We start from the raw sequence: 15,889 nt of genomic DNA on the forward strand, positions 1-15,889 counted from the left end.
AGGCATTTTCATCAAAGTTTATTATCAATAGTTATAAAGGATAATATTCATGACCAGTCTCACTCCAAAATCTGAACCACCATCTTCAAAGAGTACACTGCTGACTGACAACAGATAAACATGACAAACTTTCACCAATAGAGGGTACTCTTTTACTCAGCACCATGAGTTCAGAGATGATATCCAACTTGGTACAGTTAGGATACGACATGACAAATGCTCCTTTGATCTGTCCTTTCAAAACCAATTAATTGTCGTGTTTTTTTTTGTAAACCAAGAACTAGAATGGAAAGACCAGTCTCTCAGCACTGGTTTTAATGAAACTATTGGAATGGTCATCTATGGAGAAAACAGCAAGAAACAATGTGGGTGGGGCTGCTATTTGGTAGTCTCTGTTGTTGAATTAGAGAACACAATATAACAATATCTGTCATCTGGATAAGTACCCACCAAAGTACTTATAAACCATGTGATTATAAATTTGCATAAATTAAACGTGACAGAGTGCAAACATCATATTTCCAATCTAGTGTTGTGCAATGCTGCAAAATTGGCTTTCATACTAAAACATTGCAATTACAATCCAGGTTTGACTTGTGTTTCAATTTCTCATACATGCATTTCCTGTTTTCTAAAGCACATTAATTCAACATGTTCTACTAGTCAGAGCTGTTTCAGATTTCACACTGTATCCAAGTAACCTAATTTGAATAGCAAGTCCCTGCAGAAAATATCATTACCCTCAAGGAAAGTTTTCAGTTATATGAATTTTGATTTTTTTTCTAGACCACAAGTCCATTTTCTTCCCCACAACCTAATATTCTGACCATAATAATATAAACTGTCCATCATGAGTTTCCAAAACTCTTTCTAGAATATCAGTCAACATACAAAACAACTTGGACTGCACAACAGCTGCAATCGAAAGATACATACACTGTAGCATTCTCATAGTGGGATTCCGCTAAAAGACGAAGCATAGACTTTGGACAAGTTGCCTATGTCTTTGGTCACTTTCTTTGAACAGAAACCAAATACTTGTACCAGATACAGAGTACCATAGCTAGTTGAGAGAAAAAGTTGTGCCACAGGAGGTCCAACTCATAGGGGATCCTTGATTCGACCTATGAACCCCCTTCCTAAGCATCTATGCATTTCACAACTTTTCTTCTGACCATGCTTTGAAGTCATGAATATAACCCCTCCTCACTCATAAAACATCCTATTTACAATTTATTGACTTTCAATTTAAGACATGGGCAATTCCATTAGGTAATAAACCTTTTTGTACATCCGACCCACATTTTTTTGCAACTCTCACATCCTTTCAGGCGGGTGTTTCATAAAGCAATTCATAAGATACGAGCCACTTTACAAACTGGTGATCCTTTGGGAGCCAAATCAACATCAATGAAAATTGGTGACATAGTTTACCTCAAGAAAGGATCACCAGTCATCATTTGTAAAGTCACTTGTAACTTAAAAACAGCTTTTGAAAACACCCACCAGGAACCGATCAAGCCAAGTTATTAGAGCACATAAGAGATTTTGTAGACCTAGAAAATAAAGACATAGGAGCATCCACAAATAAGGCAAGATGAACACATTCTATGGAATTGCCCATGTTGTGAAATAATTGCAAGCTCTATTCCTTCATCTCTTCTTGTGATTTCCAGTTGGGTGGGGTCGCTACGGGGTAGTAATACCAGTGACCTTCGCCCCTTGACCTCATCAGACGTCTGACCTCTTTTTCTTCGCTCCTACATGAAAGATAAAAGAGATATACAAAAGAGAAAGTTCAGTACGATGGCTTTGTATGTAAACAATCAATGGCTAATTACTTCAGTGATTTTCGACAGCGATAATCTCAGCCTGTTGTCAAGGCCTACTGCTCTATGTAGGGTCTGAGGAGGGAAAATTACACTCACTTGATACCCCCAAACTATTCAGGGGGTTGTTTCACAAAGATTTAAGTATGACTTAAATCGCACTTAAATGCCGACGCATATCTGAAATGTAACGCGCATCTAATTGATCAATATGCAGTAGTGCGCATCCTCTTTGCATGATCTGACCAATGTGGTTATGTCTTTTCTACTGCAAGCACCTAGGCATTTTAGAGGGACTCTAAGTCATACTTAAATCTTTGTGAAACACCCCCAGATCAGGAAAACTCATAGGATGGACAGACCAACTAATGAACGTCAAAACATAATTCGCTTAAATTCACATAGGTGCTTTTGAAAACCCATGGTTTATGCAGATTTCCTGTACAAATTGTGCTTAATTTAGCTCGTGTATAAAAATTTCCAATGCTAATGTGCGCTTTTGTCACAGTGCGCCAAATTGAAACCTATTACCATCGTTAGATATGTTATTCTATTCATGAGTCCACTGTTTGAAGAGTGGACTCATTAATTCAAAACAGGGACTCATGAATAAAATAGCGTGGATAACCACAGCAACAGGCGTCAATTTGGCGCATTGTGACAAAAGTGCGCATCAGCATTTAATATTTTTTAATGAGCGTAATTTATAAAAGAAATTTGCATATGACATGGACTCAACCATGGGTGTTCAAAAGCACCTTTGTGAATTAGGGCCAATGGGTGGTACTCTCATAATTAAACCTGAGATTAACCCTGGTTTAAACTAGGATTTTAAACCACACTTCTACGGAATGCTGGACTTCATATTTATTCCATAATCGAAGCAATTATAATGTATCAAGTCATAAAAGAATCATATTACGTTTGTATTTTCATATCTTTCCCATTTCATGACTCCATTATCTATTTTTGTACTTTTTACAACTTCTTGAAGCAGGATAAGAATATTTAATTGGTGAATTATTTGACAACTGGCATTTCATAAAAGTGTGGTCTAGTTAATCCAGGATTTGATAAACCATGGCTACCAGAATATCACCCAATGCCTAAGGCAACCACATATAGTGAACAGAGGTTCAAAATTGCATTTTCTGAGCATTGTTATACTTTGGTATTTGTTCTTGTACTTCAGAAAATCCAATCTCATACTTATGTATAAATAGTGAGGTTTGCCACTGGCGGCAAAAGCCAAAAAAATTTAGGGGGTCCACCTGAAATTTCGTGATGGACACGGGTAACAAATTTGACAAGGAAAAAAAAGGTTATCAACAAAGAATTTAAGGGGGGACCATCCCCCACCTCAAGTTTAGGGGGTACCTGTCCCCCCCCCCCCCCGCTTCCGCCGCCTATGGGTTTGCCTAAGGTTTACCTGGCCTTGATCTTCTCTCCTTCAATCTCCATGTAGTGGGCCATCTTCTCATACTCCTGCTGTGGACTGGCTATGAAGTTTCTTGAAAGCCATCTTGTGATTGGATGCTGTGTGAAGGACAAATACAAGGTCATTGCAAATTGTCAAGGTCACAGTGATAGAATGAGTGCTTAATAATATGACTCATGAACTATCTAATAGGACCTAAGCCACTGGAATTTTGAGCAAATTCTTATCAAAATCAATGGATTTTCAAGGTTATACCTAAACAACTCTGAAGAAAATTGATATCACTATCAAGACTGTGAAACATATTTAGTGGTTCCCTTATTCAAATCTTTGAGGCTTTTTGTGGCAACTTTTTATTTGAATTCTTTGAATCTATTTTGTCATTCTATAAAATGATTTTCAATGTCTTGCATCGATGCTAGATGTGCAAGTGTATTGTTATTTGCATATTTTCATTCGTATGTTTTTATTTGTATTATATAGGGATATTGACATACATAATGAGAATAATATGCTTTCCTTCAATTAAATTCAATATGAATAATCAACATAAAAGATAAATGGAATATGAGATAATGATAATAATCCTAAGCAGGAGCTGTAGGGGAAGATGAAGTCATGTTTGTATTGGACATAAAGGGGTACTCCAGGATGAAAACATTTATATTTAATTAAATAAAGTAAAATTCACTGAGCAAAATACTAAAAATTTCACTAAAAAAGGATAGCAAATAACAAAGTTATTGAATTTTAAAGTTTAGCCATATTTTATGAAAACAGTTATACATACGTTGTCATAAATATTCATTAGGTGGGCTGATGATGTCACATCCCCACTTTCCTTTTTCTTATGGTACGGTACTTCATGAATCACAATTATTTCATTTTTTTTTAAGTGTGAATGATGTGTGTCCCCCTTATGATAAAATAAGTTGCAGCAATGAATATCTAATACAACTAATCTAATCAGTTGTCCATCCACCTTTTTTTTGTTCGTTGGGGAAAAAAATGAATAAAAGTCATTTCACGTAACAAAATACAAAACGAGTGGGGAAATGACATCATCAGTTTGCCCATTGAATATTCATGACATGCACAGAACTGTTTCACCAGTATAATGCAAATCTTTAAAATGTCTATTCCTTGTCCGATTTTGATAAAAAAAATCCAGTGTTTTGTTCCTCTGATCTGCTCAAATCACATTATTTTCAGCCTGGAGTTGCCCTTTCAAATCATATGCATTGAAAATCTAAAGAAATAAGCTCAAAGGCACAAAAAATAACAAACACCTTGTAATATTCCCAATGTTTTGGTACATAATCCTCAGGAATCTCTGCATACTCTGCCTCTCCTACAAAAAAAAACATACAAAGAATGATGGAATAAGGAGAATGAGATCAAATCAGAGAAGGAAACAATAGAGAATGTCAGCATGATTGGCAAAGACAATGATAAACATATGTTGCAGTAGGCTTCATTTGCATTTGAATATACTGATTGTGACTTTGGTATTTGATAATTGGGTACGTTGGTTCAGTCAATTAGAATATCCACTAATTGATGAAAGGGCACAGGTTCAAACTCATGCCAAGCTATATTAGGTCATATAAAAATGAATGGAACATTCTGTCTTAAAGCTAGACACTCGTATCAAAGTTCTGGTTATGAATTCAAAGGAGAATCCTACCCAAACAAAACATTGTATATAAAGGAAAAAAGAAAAAAATAGACATGTAGTTAGGTGAAAGTTTGAAAATAAAGGACAAACAATGAGAAAGTTATGAATTTTCAAAAGTTGTAAAACTTGGTACTGTAATCACTATATCCATTGAACACATAGGTGATGTCATAGTGATGTAAATGGAATGACTAATGTCTTCTCCACTTACATGTACTCCAAGACATAAGATGGCTAAAATGTCACTTTATTCAAAAAATTTAGTTTAAATTTAAATTATATTTTCCTTTCAAGAGGACATAAAACAATACATGCTACCTAGGTTAATTTTTTATTACTGCTCCAGGGGAATAGGTACTTAGGAGAAAACCACAAATAAAACCACTTATAATTAAATGCATAGCATATGGGAAAGTTGTCAATTCCACTTTCCATAACTTACCTGGTTATCAATGAAAATTTTACATAGTCATAGGGATCTCAGTTTTAAAATAACAATACTTCCTTATTGCTTATCACTTTCTTTCAAATTTTCACTTTTCTGTTTTGCTTTTTTTCTCATCTCTCACACTTCATTTAATCATTTCACATATAAATGAACAAGGTAGGATTCTCCTTAAATACCTCGGGCAATAGCACTTTAATGAGGTGCCAACTGGTATCAGCAGAGACATTTTAAACAGCAAAATTTAACCTTTTCTCAGATTTCTTTTGACAGAATATTCATTGCCAACAGAAAATTCAAGCTTCAAATAAATTATTTAAGAATTGATCCCCAAAATTTTCTTAAAATTATGATTATATTTAGTGAAAAATCAATTTCATCTTCTGTTCTAAGATTCAATATATACCGTATATGGAACTACTGCTAGAGGGTCGTGGGTTAGAATCCCAACCATGGCGTAACTTCCTTCAGCAAGAAATTGATCCACAATGTGCTGCACTCAACCCAGGTGAGGTAAATGGGTACCTGGCAGGAACTAATTCCTTGAAACGCAGCGCGCGTAACAGCTGCACTGCTAAAGCAAGGGTAATTATGCTGCATATACTGTAGAGCGCTTAGAGACTTCTGACAAATAAGTATTAAGCGCTATATAAGCAAGTATAATTATTACTGCTAAAAATAAGTTTCAAATTATGTATCTGAATGAATTATAGCTTTCATAAACCATCATCAGAATACTTACCTATAAATACATTGACAAAGGTAACAACAATGGCTAAAGGTACACCAGTGAGTAAGAAGTAGTATCTCTGAAATAAAAATAATAAAGTAAAATATTAAATGATAAGAGTTGGTTCACACATAGGAAGCAAGAGAGAGGATGATGGCAGAGATAGAAAAAAAATTCCCTCACTTGACATGCCATATCCATGAACACCATTTTTATGACATGGAAAGAAGTTAGTTTTTGTTGACTTCATGGTGGATCATTTGAGATAGTGGACCGTTTCCACCTGCCTCTTATACCAAAATTATGGCCACATATGAATGATTCAGAATAAAATGCAACAATGGATGTTTATTAACTCACCGATACTTTTTAAAAAAGGCAACATAAAAATTAAAAAAGGCTCTCCAACTCTCATCCAGGTCTTATTTTCTCTATCATGTACAAGTTTGATTGATCTTGTCTTTGATCTGTTTGTATTCTTTGTCTTTTGAATGCCAAATAAAATAATAATAATAATATAATATGGCATGTGAGGGTAGATCAAGATCGCATACATTCGTAACTGCCAATTCGTAATACATTCGTAAGGTTCGGATATTCCGAAGGTTCGTATTTTCGATGGTTCGTTAGTCCGAAAATAAAATGAGGTTCGTAATAACGAAGGTTTGTTAATCCCAAAAACGAAATGAGGTTCGTAATTCCGAAGGTTCATTAGTCCGAAAACGTAATTATCGAACCTTCGGAATAACGCCACAAATGTTCGAATTAACAAACCTTTTACGTTTTCGGATTAACGAACATCGAGGTATAGGCAATTTACGTGTTTCAGAATTACAAACCTTCGGAATTACGAAGTGTAACCGATCAAGATGTAATATTGAAGTTTCATATGCGGTTCCTTGACGTTTGCTCCACAGCAACAATTGCTCCACTCAAAATTCCACACACTAATCGAATGACCTACTTCAACCCTGGGTTGAACCCAACTATACCCTACTCTAAACGTAACATAAAACATAAAACCCTATTGCACAAGTATTTTCAAGGCTGTAAATCAGTATTTTGGTGATGAAATTAGTATTTTCACAGGAAAACCATAGGACAACACATAAACTGAAACTTTAGAAATCAGTATTTTGCATGAAACCATCAGTATTCTTCTCTATTTCCAGTAATAAATATGGAAAATCAGTACTACTTGGCAGCTCTGCTATTGCAATCTTAACCCTAAATCTTAGACGAAATTAAGCCTGGCGCAATTGTCGCAAGAGCAAACGTTGTGTCACCTCCTATGCATGTACATACACATTATTATATTCACAGATACATGTCATGTAACTTTTTTCTAATAATAATAATAATAAATTCATCTTATAAGGCACCATGTCCATCTCATTAGAGATGCTCAAGACACACACGTGATTGGGGAGCAAACAAAATAACAAAGGAATACATAGTGCTTTCTTAGAAGAATTCCTGCTAAAAGAAACTGCAGACTTTTGACAAGTTGCCTAACACTGGATACAAAAGGAAATAATCTTGACCAAGACTCACCAGAGCTCGGAGAAACCTAAGATCCGTGTACCTGGAAGCTTTGATAAACATCTTTCCTCCGCCTCCACCGGCCATCCCTCGAGCTATCAGGGCTCCAGCTGTACGGAGAGAGAGGGGAAAGAGATGGAGAAAGAGGGGTGAAGGAGGGCGGGAGAGAAAGAGTGACGAGGTGAGGGAGAGGGATAACAAGAGAGAGGTGAATAGAATGAGACAGAGAAACAGAGATAGAGGATGGAGACGAGGGTAAGAAAGAAAGGGAGAAGGGGGAGGGGGGAGGAATAAAGAAAGAGAGGGCATTTAATTATGTTTGTTAACACCAATGGATATTTCATCTGTTGTGAGCAGCCTCGCGAAGCCCTCCAGCAAGGCGTCATGTTGCTTGATGCTCCTTGTACACATCAATCAAAATATAACTAGTCTTAAATTGAATACAAACTTTGCATTCTATGGGATTAACTCGCAATCAATGCTATTCTTTGCTAGAAAAAAAAGGACCTGGGCCCGTTGCATAATCGAAATCCTGAATTTTATAGAAGTAACTGTTGGATGGCAAAGATACCATAATAGTAACTTTTATGCAAGAGGCCCCAGCAAATAATGACTAAAATCATGTAAGCCTCAGACTGAGTTTTTTTTTCTAAAATGATACTGGTCGGGCTGCTCTGGCTTAATCCCATTTGATGAACTACTTTGGTTCATTATACTTCATTTTTAAGATTTCCAGTGTTACAATTGGAATTGATTTTTTGTACAGAAATGCCCCGGGGGGGGGCCACTTACATTGACGAGTGGATACCATGCGCAACCAAAAAAATATCTAAAAAGGATGTCCTTTTCACGATAGGGCACGTTACCTACGTAACGTGATAAGGGTGTCAAAAACACAAAAATAATGAAAAAAGAGTATCTATTTCACTAGGAAAATTCCGTGTTTAGGGTCGAATTTGCGGGGATGATAAAACAAAAAATGTTTTATAAAGGATGTCCTTTTTACCCCAACACTTTGTGTTTAGAGTCCGATTTGCGAGAGGTGTAGAAGGTGGGGTCGTACTAAACCAAATAAGGTAAAACCGACGACCGAAAGACCCGTAACAATAAAACGTTCCTGTACTTGTTTAGGGGTTCATTTCAGGGAATATTTGCAAAGAGTATGGTTTGGTTTCCAATAATTGTTAAGGGTAGGGTTTCACAAGCCAATACTTGTTAAGGGGCACTCTAGGCGACACCGCAATACTTACCCGTGTTAAGAAACTGGGACTCCACTCACGCGCATTTGGGCCGCCCTAGCTTAGAACTAAGCTTTCTTTCCGTAAAAAAAATTATTCTTATGATTAAATAAATATTAATTAATACATGAATACTGTTAAATCGGTACTCACCGGTTCTCTTCTTGAATTTTCTGCCAATTTCCCACGCTGCTGGCTACAATTCCGCGTTAAATTTTGTCGCCATAGAGAGCTGTTCATGCAACTTTATTTATAAATGGAGCGCCCTTTACGAGAGTTGTTAATGCCGCGGAGAAATCGTTAGGCATTTTGGCCTGTGTTCAAGGCGTAGCTGTTCTATTTTTTTATAAAATTATGTGTGAGATCGAAATCTCAGCGAGTAAACACTCTTCCATATGGAAGAGTGTATACTCGCTGTGATATGATCCCGATAGGGAGGCGCAACACCCCCACCCACATGGGCGCAAACCCCAAGGCCGGGGGACATGTCCCCTCACCTAAAATAGTAGGGGGCACATGGGCACATTATGAAATGTCCCCCTACTATTTTTGGTCATTTCGTTCAAAATCGAAATGTATTTTGGAAGAGACGATCTTACTTTTGGCATGCCCCCTTTTTTTTGCTTGTTTGCTTGTCAAATTTCTTTTGGTCAAGATGACCTTCTTTAGAGGGTGATAAACCTTCTTTTTTTGTTTGTTTTTTGCTTGTCAAATTTTCCAGCCCCTGGTCCCCCTACCTTTGGGGAGAGATTTCCGCCCTTGCAAGTAGACATACTCTTGATATTGTTTGCGAATCTGCACGGGCGTCGATCGAGGGCTGGGGATGAGGAAAAGCGGTGAGACGAGAAAAAAAATTGAACTTAGAAGGGAAAAGGCGACAGAAAAAAAGTGAACGAAAGAAAAATTAATGGAAAATAAAAGGGAAGAGAAAATAGGGAGAAATGTGATGGGTAAAATAAATTATGGGAAAAGAGGACAGAAAAAAAGTGAACGAAAGAAAAATTAATGGAAAATAAAAGGGAGGAGAAAATAGGGAGAAATGTGATGGGTAAACAAAATTATGGGGATAAATTCTGGACGCACTATTCATGTTTTATCATGAAAAGGATAAGTTATTTATCCGCGAGCAGACACTTTTTGATATTGTGATCTGAAACTGGATAATGATTTAAATAGAGAACAATCTGCGTATCTGAATTAACGTGTGTTTTAGATTTCGACCTAGAATTTGGGTATTCTAAGTAACTTTCTTATCATGAAAATCAATAAAGAGAGCGCAAAGCGCGAGCTAAAAATATATGATATAACAAAGGGTGAATTTAAGCTCTGTAATGCAAACACTTTGTGGGAAAATTGTGAATTGTGATGGATCACAGTTAAAAAAGAGCTGATGTATTTTATTTTTATTACTTTGAGTTTTTACATAGGACCGGAACATGCTATGAGGGCATTATGTCATCATATGAAAATGATGACCATCTTCCTATTTCTCTCGCATGGGAGCGCGAAATGTGTTAATATTATGGCCTGAAAACTGGACATTTAAAGCACTTTGTAATTATGCATAAGAGGCATTATATATCTATCAATGCGAGCAGAAATCGCGAGTCGAATTTTTTGATAAACTGTCATCAAATTAGTTTGATTTAGAATTAATATTGGGATATACATAACCGACTAATCCAAATGCTATAGCGTGCGGCGCTAGCTGATACGTTTTAACAATCTGACCTGAATAGGGAACTTTTTGAGAACTTTATGGAATACAGGAAAATAATACGTACCTGAAAATTCAAATTTTGCGAGCGCGCAGCGCAAGCAGAAAATGATAATGTTCAGACGATAACACAGACATTTTTACAGAGCACTTTTTAAAAATCAATTTGTAAATGAAACAAAATAATGAAAGTTCAATTTCCCAGCTGAAATATGTTTTGTATAATGACTTCAAAGTTTGATTTTTCAAGCTCCATATTGAGCAAGATATGCAAATACCCTAAAAGACAATAAGGCGCGAAGCGCGAGCGAAAATTTTTTATCCTAACAAATAGATTTAAAAAAAAAATTATTTTCAGAGTCTTCCCCTAATGTTATTTCATTTAATCATGTTCCTCCTCTTATGTTTGCCTTTCTTCTTTTTTCCTCTCTTTTCCCTTCCTTTTCTTTTTTCCTTTCTTTTTTTTTCTTTTTTTGCTCCGCCAATAGGGGGGCCCGGGCCCCTCGGCCCCCCTGGATCCGCCTATGTTAGCGGTTGTAGGTATAAATCGCGCTCTAACGCTCTAAAACTGTGTTTTTTATCAAAAAGCTGTCTTTCATATTCATTTTGTTCGCAAAAGAATATAAATTTAATTTCAATCATTGTATATAGTTATCCTGTTTATGATAAAAATACTTAGAAATTGGGTTAGGTTAGGGTTATCAAATTATCAGGGCAGAAAATATATATTTTTTTCTCATTTTGCGCGTCGAGCTGGCACTATTTGATCTGTGAGATTATGTTTTTGATGACATTCATTGTATTCACAGCAATAATAATATTATTAAACATTGCGCACGCGCCGTGCGCCGCATGAATTATGTAGATCAGGTGAATAATTTACCGCTACACACGAGCAGTTGCTCTATATATTCTATGTAATATAATATATAGAGCAACTGCCCATTTTTAATGGTCCATAATATACCCACTTTCTTCTTTTTTGGAACGAGTATGAATTTATCTACTGATATACTGAATGTACAATAAAAGGCATTATCATGTATTTCTTGGCATTTCATTTACTTTTTTTACCATAATTATATCACACAGCTGCTCGCATAGGCCTACGCCGTCACAAATAACAAAACAAAATCTCACTTTTTTTCTTTTTTGGTGGGGGATGGATTTTCCATACGCATACGTACAATTTTTCAAATTATTTTTTTCTGCTATTTTCATAATAAACTTTAAATGATTTCGCCTTTGCACTATTATTTTTTTAAAGACAAAATTACATCATCATCATATCATCGTCACCAACTTCATTCTCATCTTTATCACCACTACCACCATCATTATTATCATCATCATCATCATCATCACCGCCACCATCACCACCACTATCATCTTCACCAAGATAATTTTCATCATCATTATCATCATTGCCATCATCGTCTTTTTTTCTTATTTTTTCTCCTTCCTGCTTTTTTTCCTTCCTATTTTCCTCTTTTTAGAGGGCACACCACCACGCCCCCTTACTGGATATCCGCCTCTAACGTTTGTTGTTGTATATAAGTTGGCGGATGCCTCATGAAATGAAATAATATAAAATAAGGAAAGGGAAACTAATTAGAAAAAGGACTGAGGAGAAGAAAAAAGAAAGCCAAACAAACAAGAAAAAACAATATCAAAATTTTGTTGTAAAGTCTTCTACGTCAGTTTAATAATTATGTTTTCAATGAAATGAGAACATAAAAAAATGAAACAAGTAAGATGGGCTATACATCGTAGCAAAGAAATAGAGGGAAGCTCCGAGACAATAAAAAGGGTGAGAAAAAGAAAAGACTTTGAAATACTCACAACACGAGCATAATAAAAAAATATGGAATAAGCAAGGACAAGTAGCTGAGGGACACCCCCCCCCCCCCTCTCTCTCTCTAGTTATTTATGTATCAAACTCGCATACACAAGAATTTCTTACTAATCAAAATATTGCGAGCAAAAAGCACGAGCTGACATTTTTTTAAATATTCAAAACTGATAGAGAGACACATTTTAAACAATTCATGAATCATAATAATTATACAACTAGCTTACCAATCGAATCATTCGATTGCGACAAATGATCTGAGAATTAATGCTTTTAGGAATTCATTAAATTAAAGCAAAGTATCTCAACATTAAAATAATTAAGGCGGGCGCAAGGTATCAGCTAATACACCGATAATTTTTTTTGGACATTTGAAGTATTTTCGGTAATCATGAAAAAGATTGATATTTCATGAAAGCTCAAATCCCGAAGAGCGGAATATTTTTATTAATTGACTTTTTAAAAAAATGTTCTAAGCCCCATTTAATATTTGATTATAAGTCGATGCATTAAAAGCTGAAAAAATAAAGTATTTTGTGTTCCTCTATCATAATTGTCTTTCTCTTTAACCCTGGTTCTTTTTTTTCTGGGGGGAAGCATTTTGGTTAAAAAAAGAGAGAAAAAAGATAATTGCTGGCTTGTGGACGCCCGGTGTGGACGGTGGTAGGGACACCCCCCCCCCCCCCCCGTAGTTACGCCAATATGGGACCAAATGATCCTAAATGTCCGAGGCGAAACTTGTGCAATCAAACGTTATTTCTGAATAAATTAAAGCTTGCGCTGTTCAACTCCAATCTCTTTCAGCTAAATTTGCGATGAACGCTGCGTTATGAAATATATAATTATCAACATCTGGCGAAAAGAATAACCGACCGATCACCTGACGAGAACGCGTATACGTGATCTGCATATCAGGTCCGATCGCGAGTCAGAAGTGAAGGACAACTGCCAAGAAAATCAGGAAAAAGTCGTCAAAATGTAAGTTCCCCTTCATTTCTTTCAGTTTTTTGTTACTTATTCAAGCATAAATGTTTCATTAAAGCAAAATTTCAACAAAAGCCTCAAATTTAGCTAGTACTTTTGTTGAAATTACAATAAATTTAGATCCACATAAATCTCTAACCCAATTTTAGCACTGATGTCGCCTATGAGGTCCATACATGTAATGTTTGGACCTCATTGGTACTAGGAGTGGTTAAGGGGTGCATTTTCAGAATATCGAAATTACGTGTTTAGTGTGCTTTTCGAGACCCCATGGTCGCGCATGGTATCCACTCGTGAATGGAAGTGCCCCCCCCCCCCGGGAGAAAAGCGGCGACTTTAGTCTCATGAGACTAAAGGCGCCGCTTTTCTGTATATATTCTGCTATCCAGGTGAGACAAAAAATTGCCTTTAAGTCATTTAATTTTTCAACATTTTAATGCAACATTCTATTAAAATGCAGTGTCCCTCATCACAATCCCACTGTGAACAAAGCCATGGCCGTACGCCGAATCTTTTTTTGCTGGGGGCGGGATGCATATAATTTTTTGAAAAAATCAAAAGCAAGGGCACAAAGTGACTGAGCTTGTCATTAGTGCCCTTTTTACACAGGATTTTCTTAACCCCGGACTATCGCTAACCCCGTACTATCCTTAACCCCGTACTATTTTTTTTTCCTTTTCACACATGCCAAATTGTTATTGCTAACCCCGGATAAGGAATGCTTGCTTTTTACACACGAAACTCGCTAACACCGGACTAGTGGTTTTTGTCGATCATTCGTAGTACAAGTGCTTCACTCGCAATTTCCTTAACCCCGTACTATTTAAGCTTAGCCCACTTTCGTTTTACACATGCGATCTTAACCCCGTACTATTGCTCTTAGCACCGCAATTGGTGGGATAACCCTGCTTTTTTGCAGGGCCAAATAATCCCGTACTATAGGTGGGGTTAGCCCACTTTGCAAAAACGCTGTGTAAAACGAAAGTGGGCTAAGCTTAACCCCGTACTATAGGTGGGGCTAAATTGCCATTTAGCCCCACCAATAGTACGGGGTTAAGGAAATTTTAGCCTGTCTAAAAAGGGTATGGGACACTTTTACATTTTGTAAATTGAAAAAGAGCAAAAGCCACGAATTTCATGAAAAGTTTTTAAAAAAATTTACGTTTTCAAAATTTCTTGAGGGGCAACTGCCCCCCCCCCACTGCATACAGCCATGAGCATGGAAAATAAATTAAATGATTGGGGGCATCACTATTTTTTCAACAGAAAAAGGCAGGCCACGGTTGAGAATTTAACAAGATTTTTGGCAAATGTACTCTTGATCCCAAGAATGTAAGAAAGAGAATGAACTGATTTTTTTTTCATTCCAAATGCACTTTCAAACTGGGTGACATTGAGTAAGTTTCCCCACCACAAATCGTTCACAAATGTCATGAAAAGTCTCTAAGTCAAATCTGAGGTCAATAAACAATATGCTCACCACTTCTTTTCCAAATATCATGATCGGGAACCGCCACGGCTTTATTTCGGCTTCGATCTCATCACTGATCGACGTCATTGACATTGTAATTGTTCAAATCCTCACTTCGGTCGGTCGGATTCAAACGATGTTGTCAAATTCGAAGCCAAAATACAGCCGTTCCCGATCGCAATATTCTGAAAAGCAGTGGGTAAGTTGAACTGTGATTGAGGAACTTGCTATGTGGGGGATAATATGTCGTTATTGCCGTAGGCCTAATTTTAGGTAGGCTACGCAGCGCAGCTCACAGCAAGTCAGCAACATCACGACAAAAGCAAACACGAATACCAATGTATGGGACACGCACACCACCATAAATCGAAATCTTACTAGAATTAAATGAAGTTGCAATCAAAATATAGCTCTAATTCATTACTTCAAAACACGAAAAGAAGCATAACATCACATTTTACCTTGATTGTGTTTTTGGACACATTCTGCCCGCACTGCCCCTCTTAACAGTGGTGAATTAAGCCGCACAACCTGCAAACTCCTGCAGAGCACTCTGGATCCGACGAACGCCATTTTGCCGAGTCCAACAGGACAGGCGCCGTTCATCAAAGTCCCCCCCCCCCCCCCCCCCCCCGCCTCGAGTGATTATATTATTTTTCCATCTAGGCCTATGCAAGAAAATTCTCATCTGTCTTCCTCTTCCAGGTGTACATGGGACTAAAAATCTGACGGATTCATTTTGGAATAATCAAGCAGTGAAAACAATCGAAATGAAAAAAGTGATTTTAAATTTTGTTAGAAATTATGACTTTAAACGTTATAAATGCAAGGATCAATTACATCATGTAACCCCAATTATCTAGGGCATATTCATTTGGTATTATTTATATTAGGTTATTTCCTGAAATTCCCCTGCATCAATCATTTCAAAACTTTCTCAGAAAAAAGTAGAACTTTCCTAAAAA

At 36.6% G+C, this 15,889-nt stretch overlaps 1 protein-coding gene across 1 annotated transcript; it reads right to left on the reverse strand.

Annotated features, from left to right (window-relative positions):
* Position 1: 1 nt before the first annotated feature.
* LOC121427378 (NADH dehydrogenase [ubiquinone] 1 beta subcomplex subunit 5, mitochondrial-like) lies at positions 2-15,522 on the reverse strand. The gene is made up of 6 exons (XM_041623740.1): positions 15,386-15,522; positions 7,675-7,772; positions 6,133-6,199; positions 4,557-4,618; positions 3,259-3,365; positions 2-1,760 (listed from the first exon to the last, which is right to left on the reverse strand). The coding sequence occupies exons 1-6, from the start codon at positions 15,495-15,497 to the stop codon at positions 1,646-1,648; spliced, it is 561 nt and encodes a 186-aa protein (XP_041479674.1). The 5' UTR covers positions 15,498-15,522; the 3' UTR covers positions 2-1,645.
* Positions 15,523-15,889: the final 367 nt, after the last annotated feature.

Source organism: Lytechinus variegatus, chromosome 14 (genome assembly GCF_018143015.1).
Source record: "Lytechinus variegatus isolate NC3 chromosome 14, Lvar_3.0, whole genome shotgun sequence".
In the NCBI taxonomy this organism is placed as follows: Eukaryota; Metazoa; Echinodermata; class Echinoidea; order Temnopleuroida; family Toxopneustidae; genus Lytechinus; species Lytechinus variegatus.

Bases quoted from the DNA above. Each gene is read 5' to 3' on its own strand.
- LOC121427378 (XM_041623740.1), bottom strand. From the start codon at position 15,497: ATGGCGTTCGTCGGATCCAGAGTGCTCTGCAGGAGTTTGCAGGTTGTG. The intron at 7,773-15,385 runs GTAAAATGTGAT...CTCTCCGTACAG, and splicing joins TGTCCAAAAACACAATCAAG to CTGGAGCCCTGATAGCTCGA. The intron at 4,619-6,132 runs GTAAGTATTCTG...TTTTTTTTGTAG, and splicing joins CTTTGTCAATGTATTTATAG to GAGAGGCAGAGTATGCAGAG.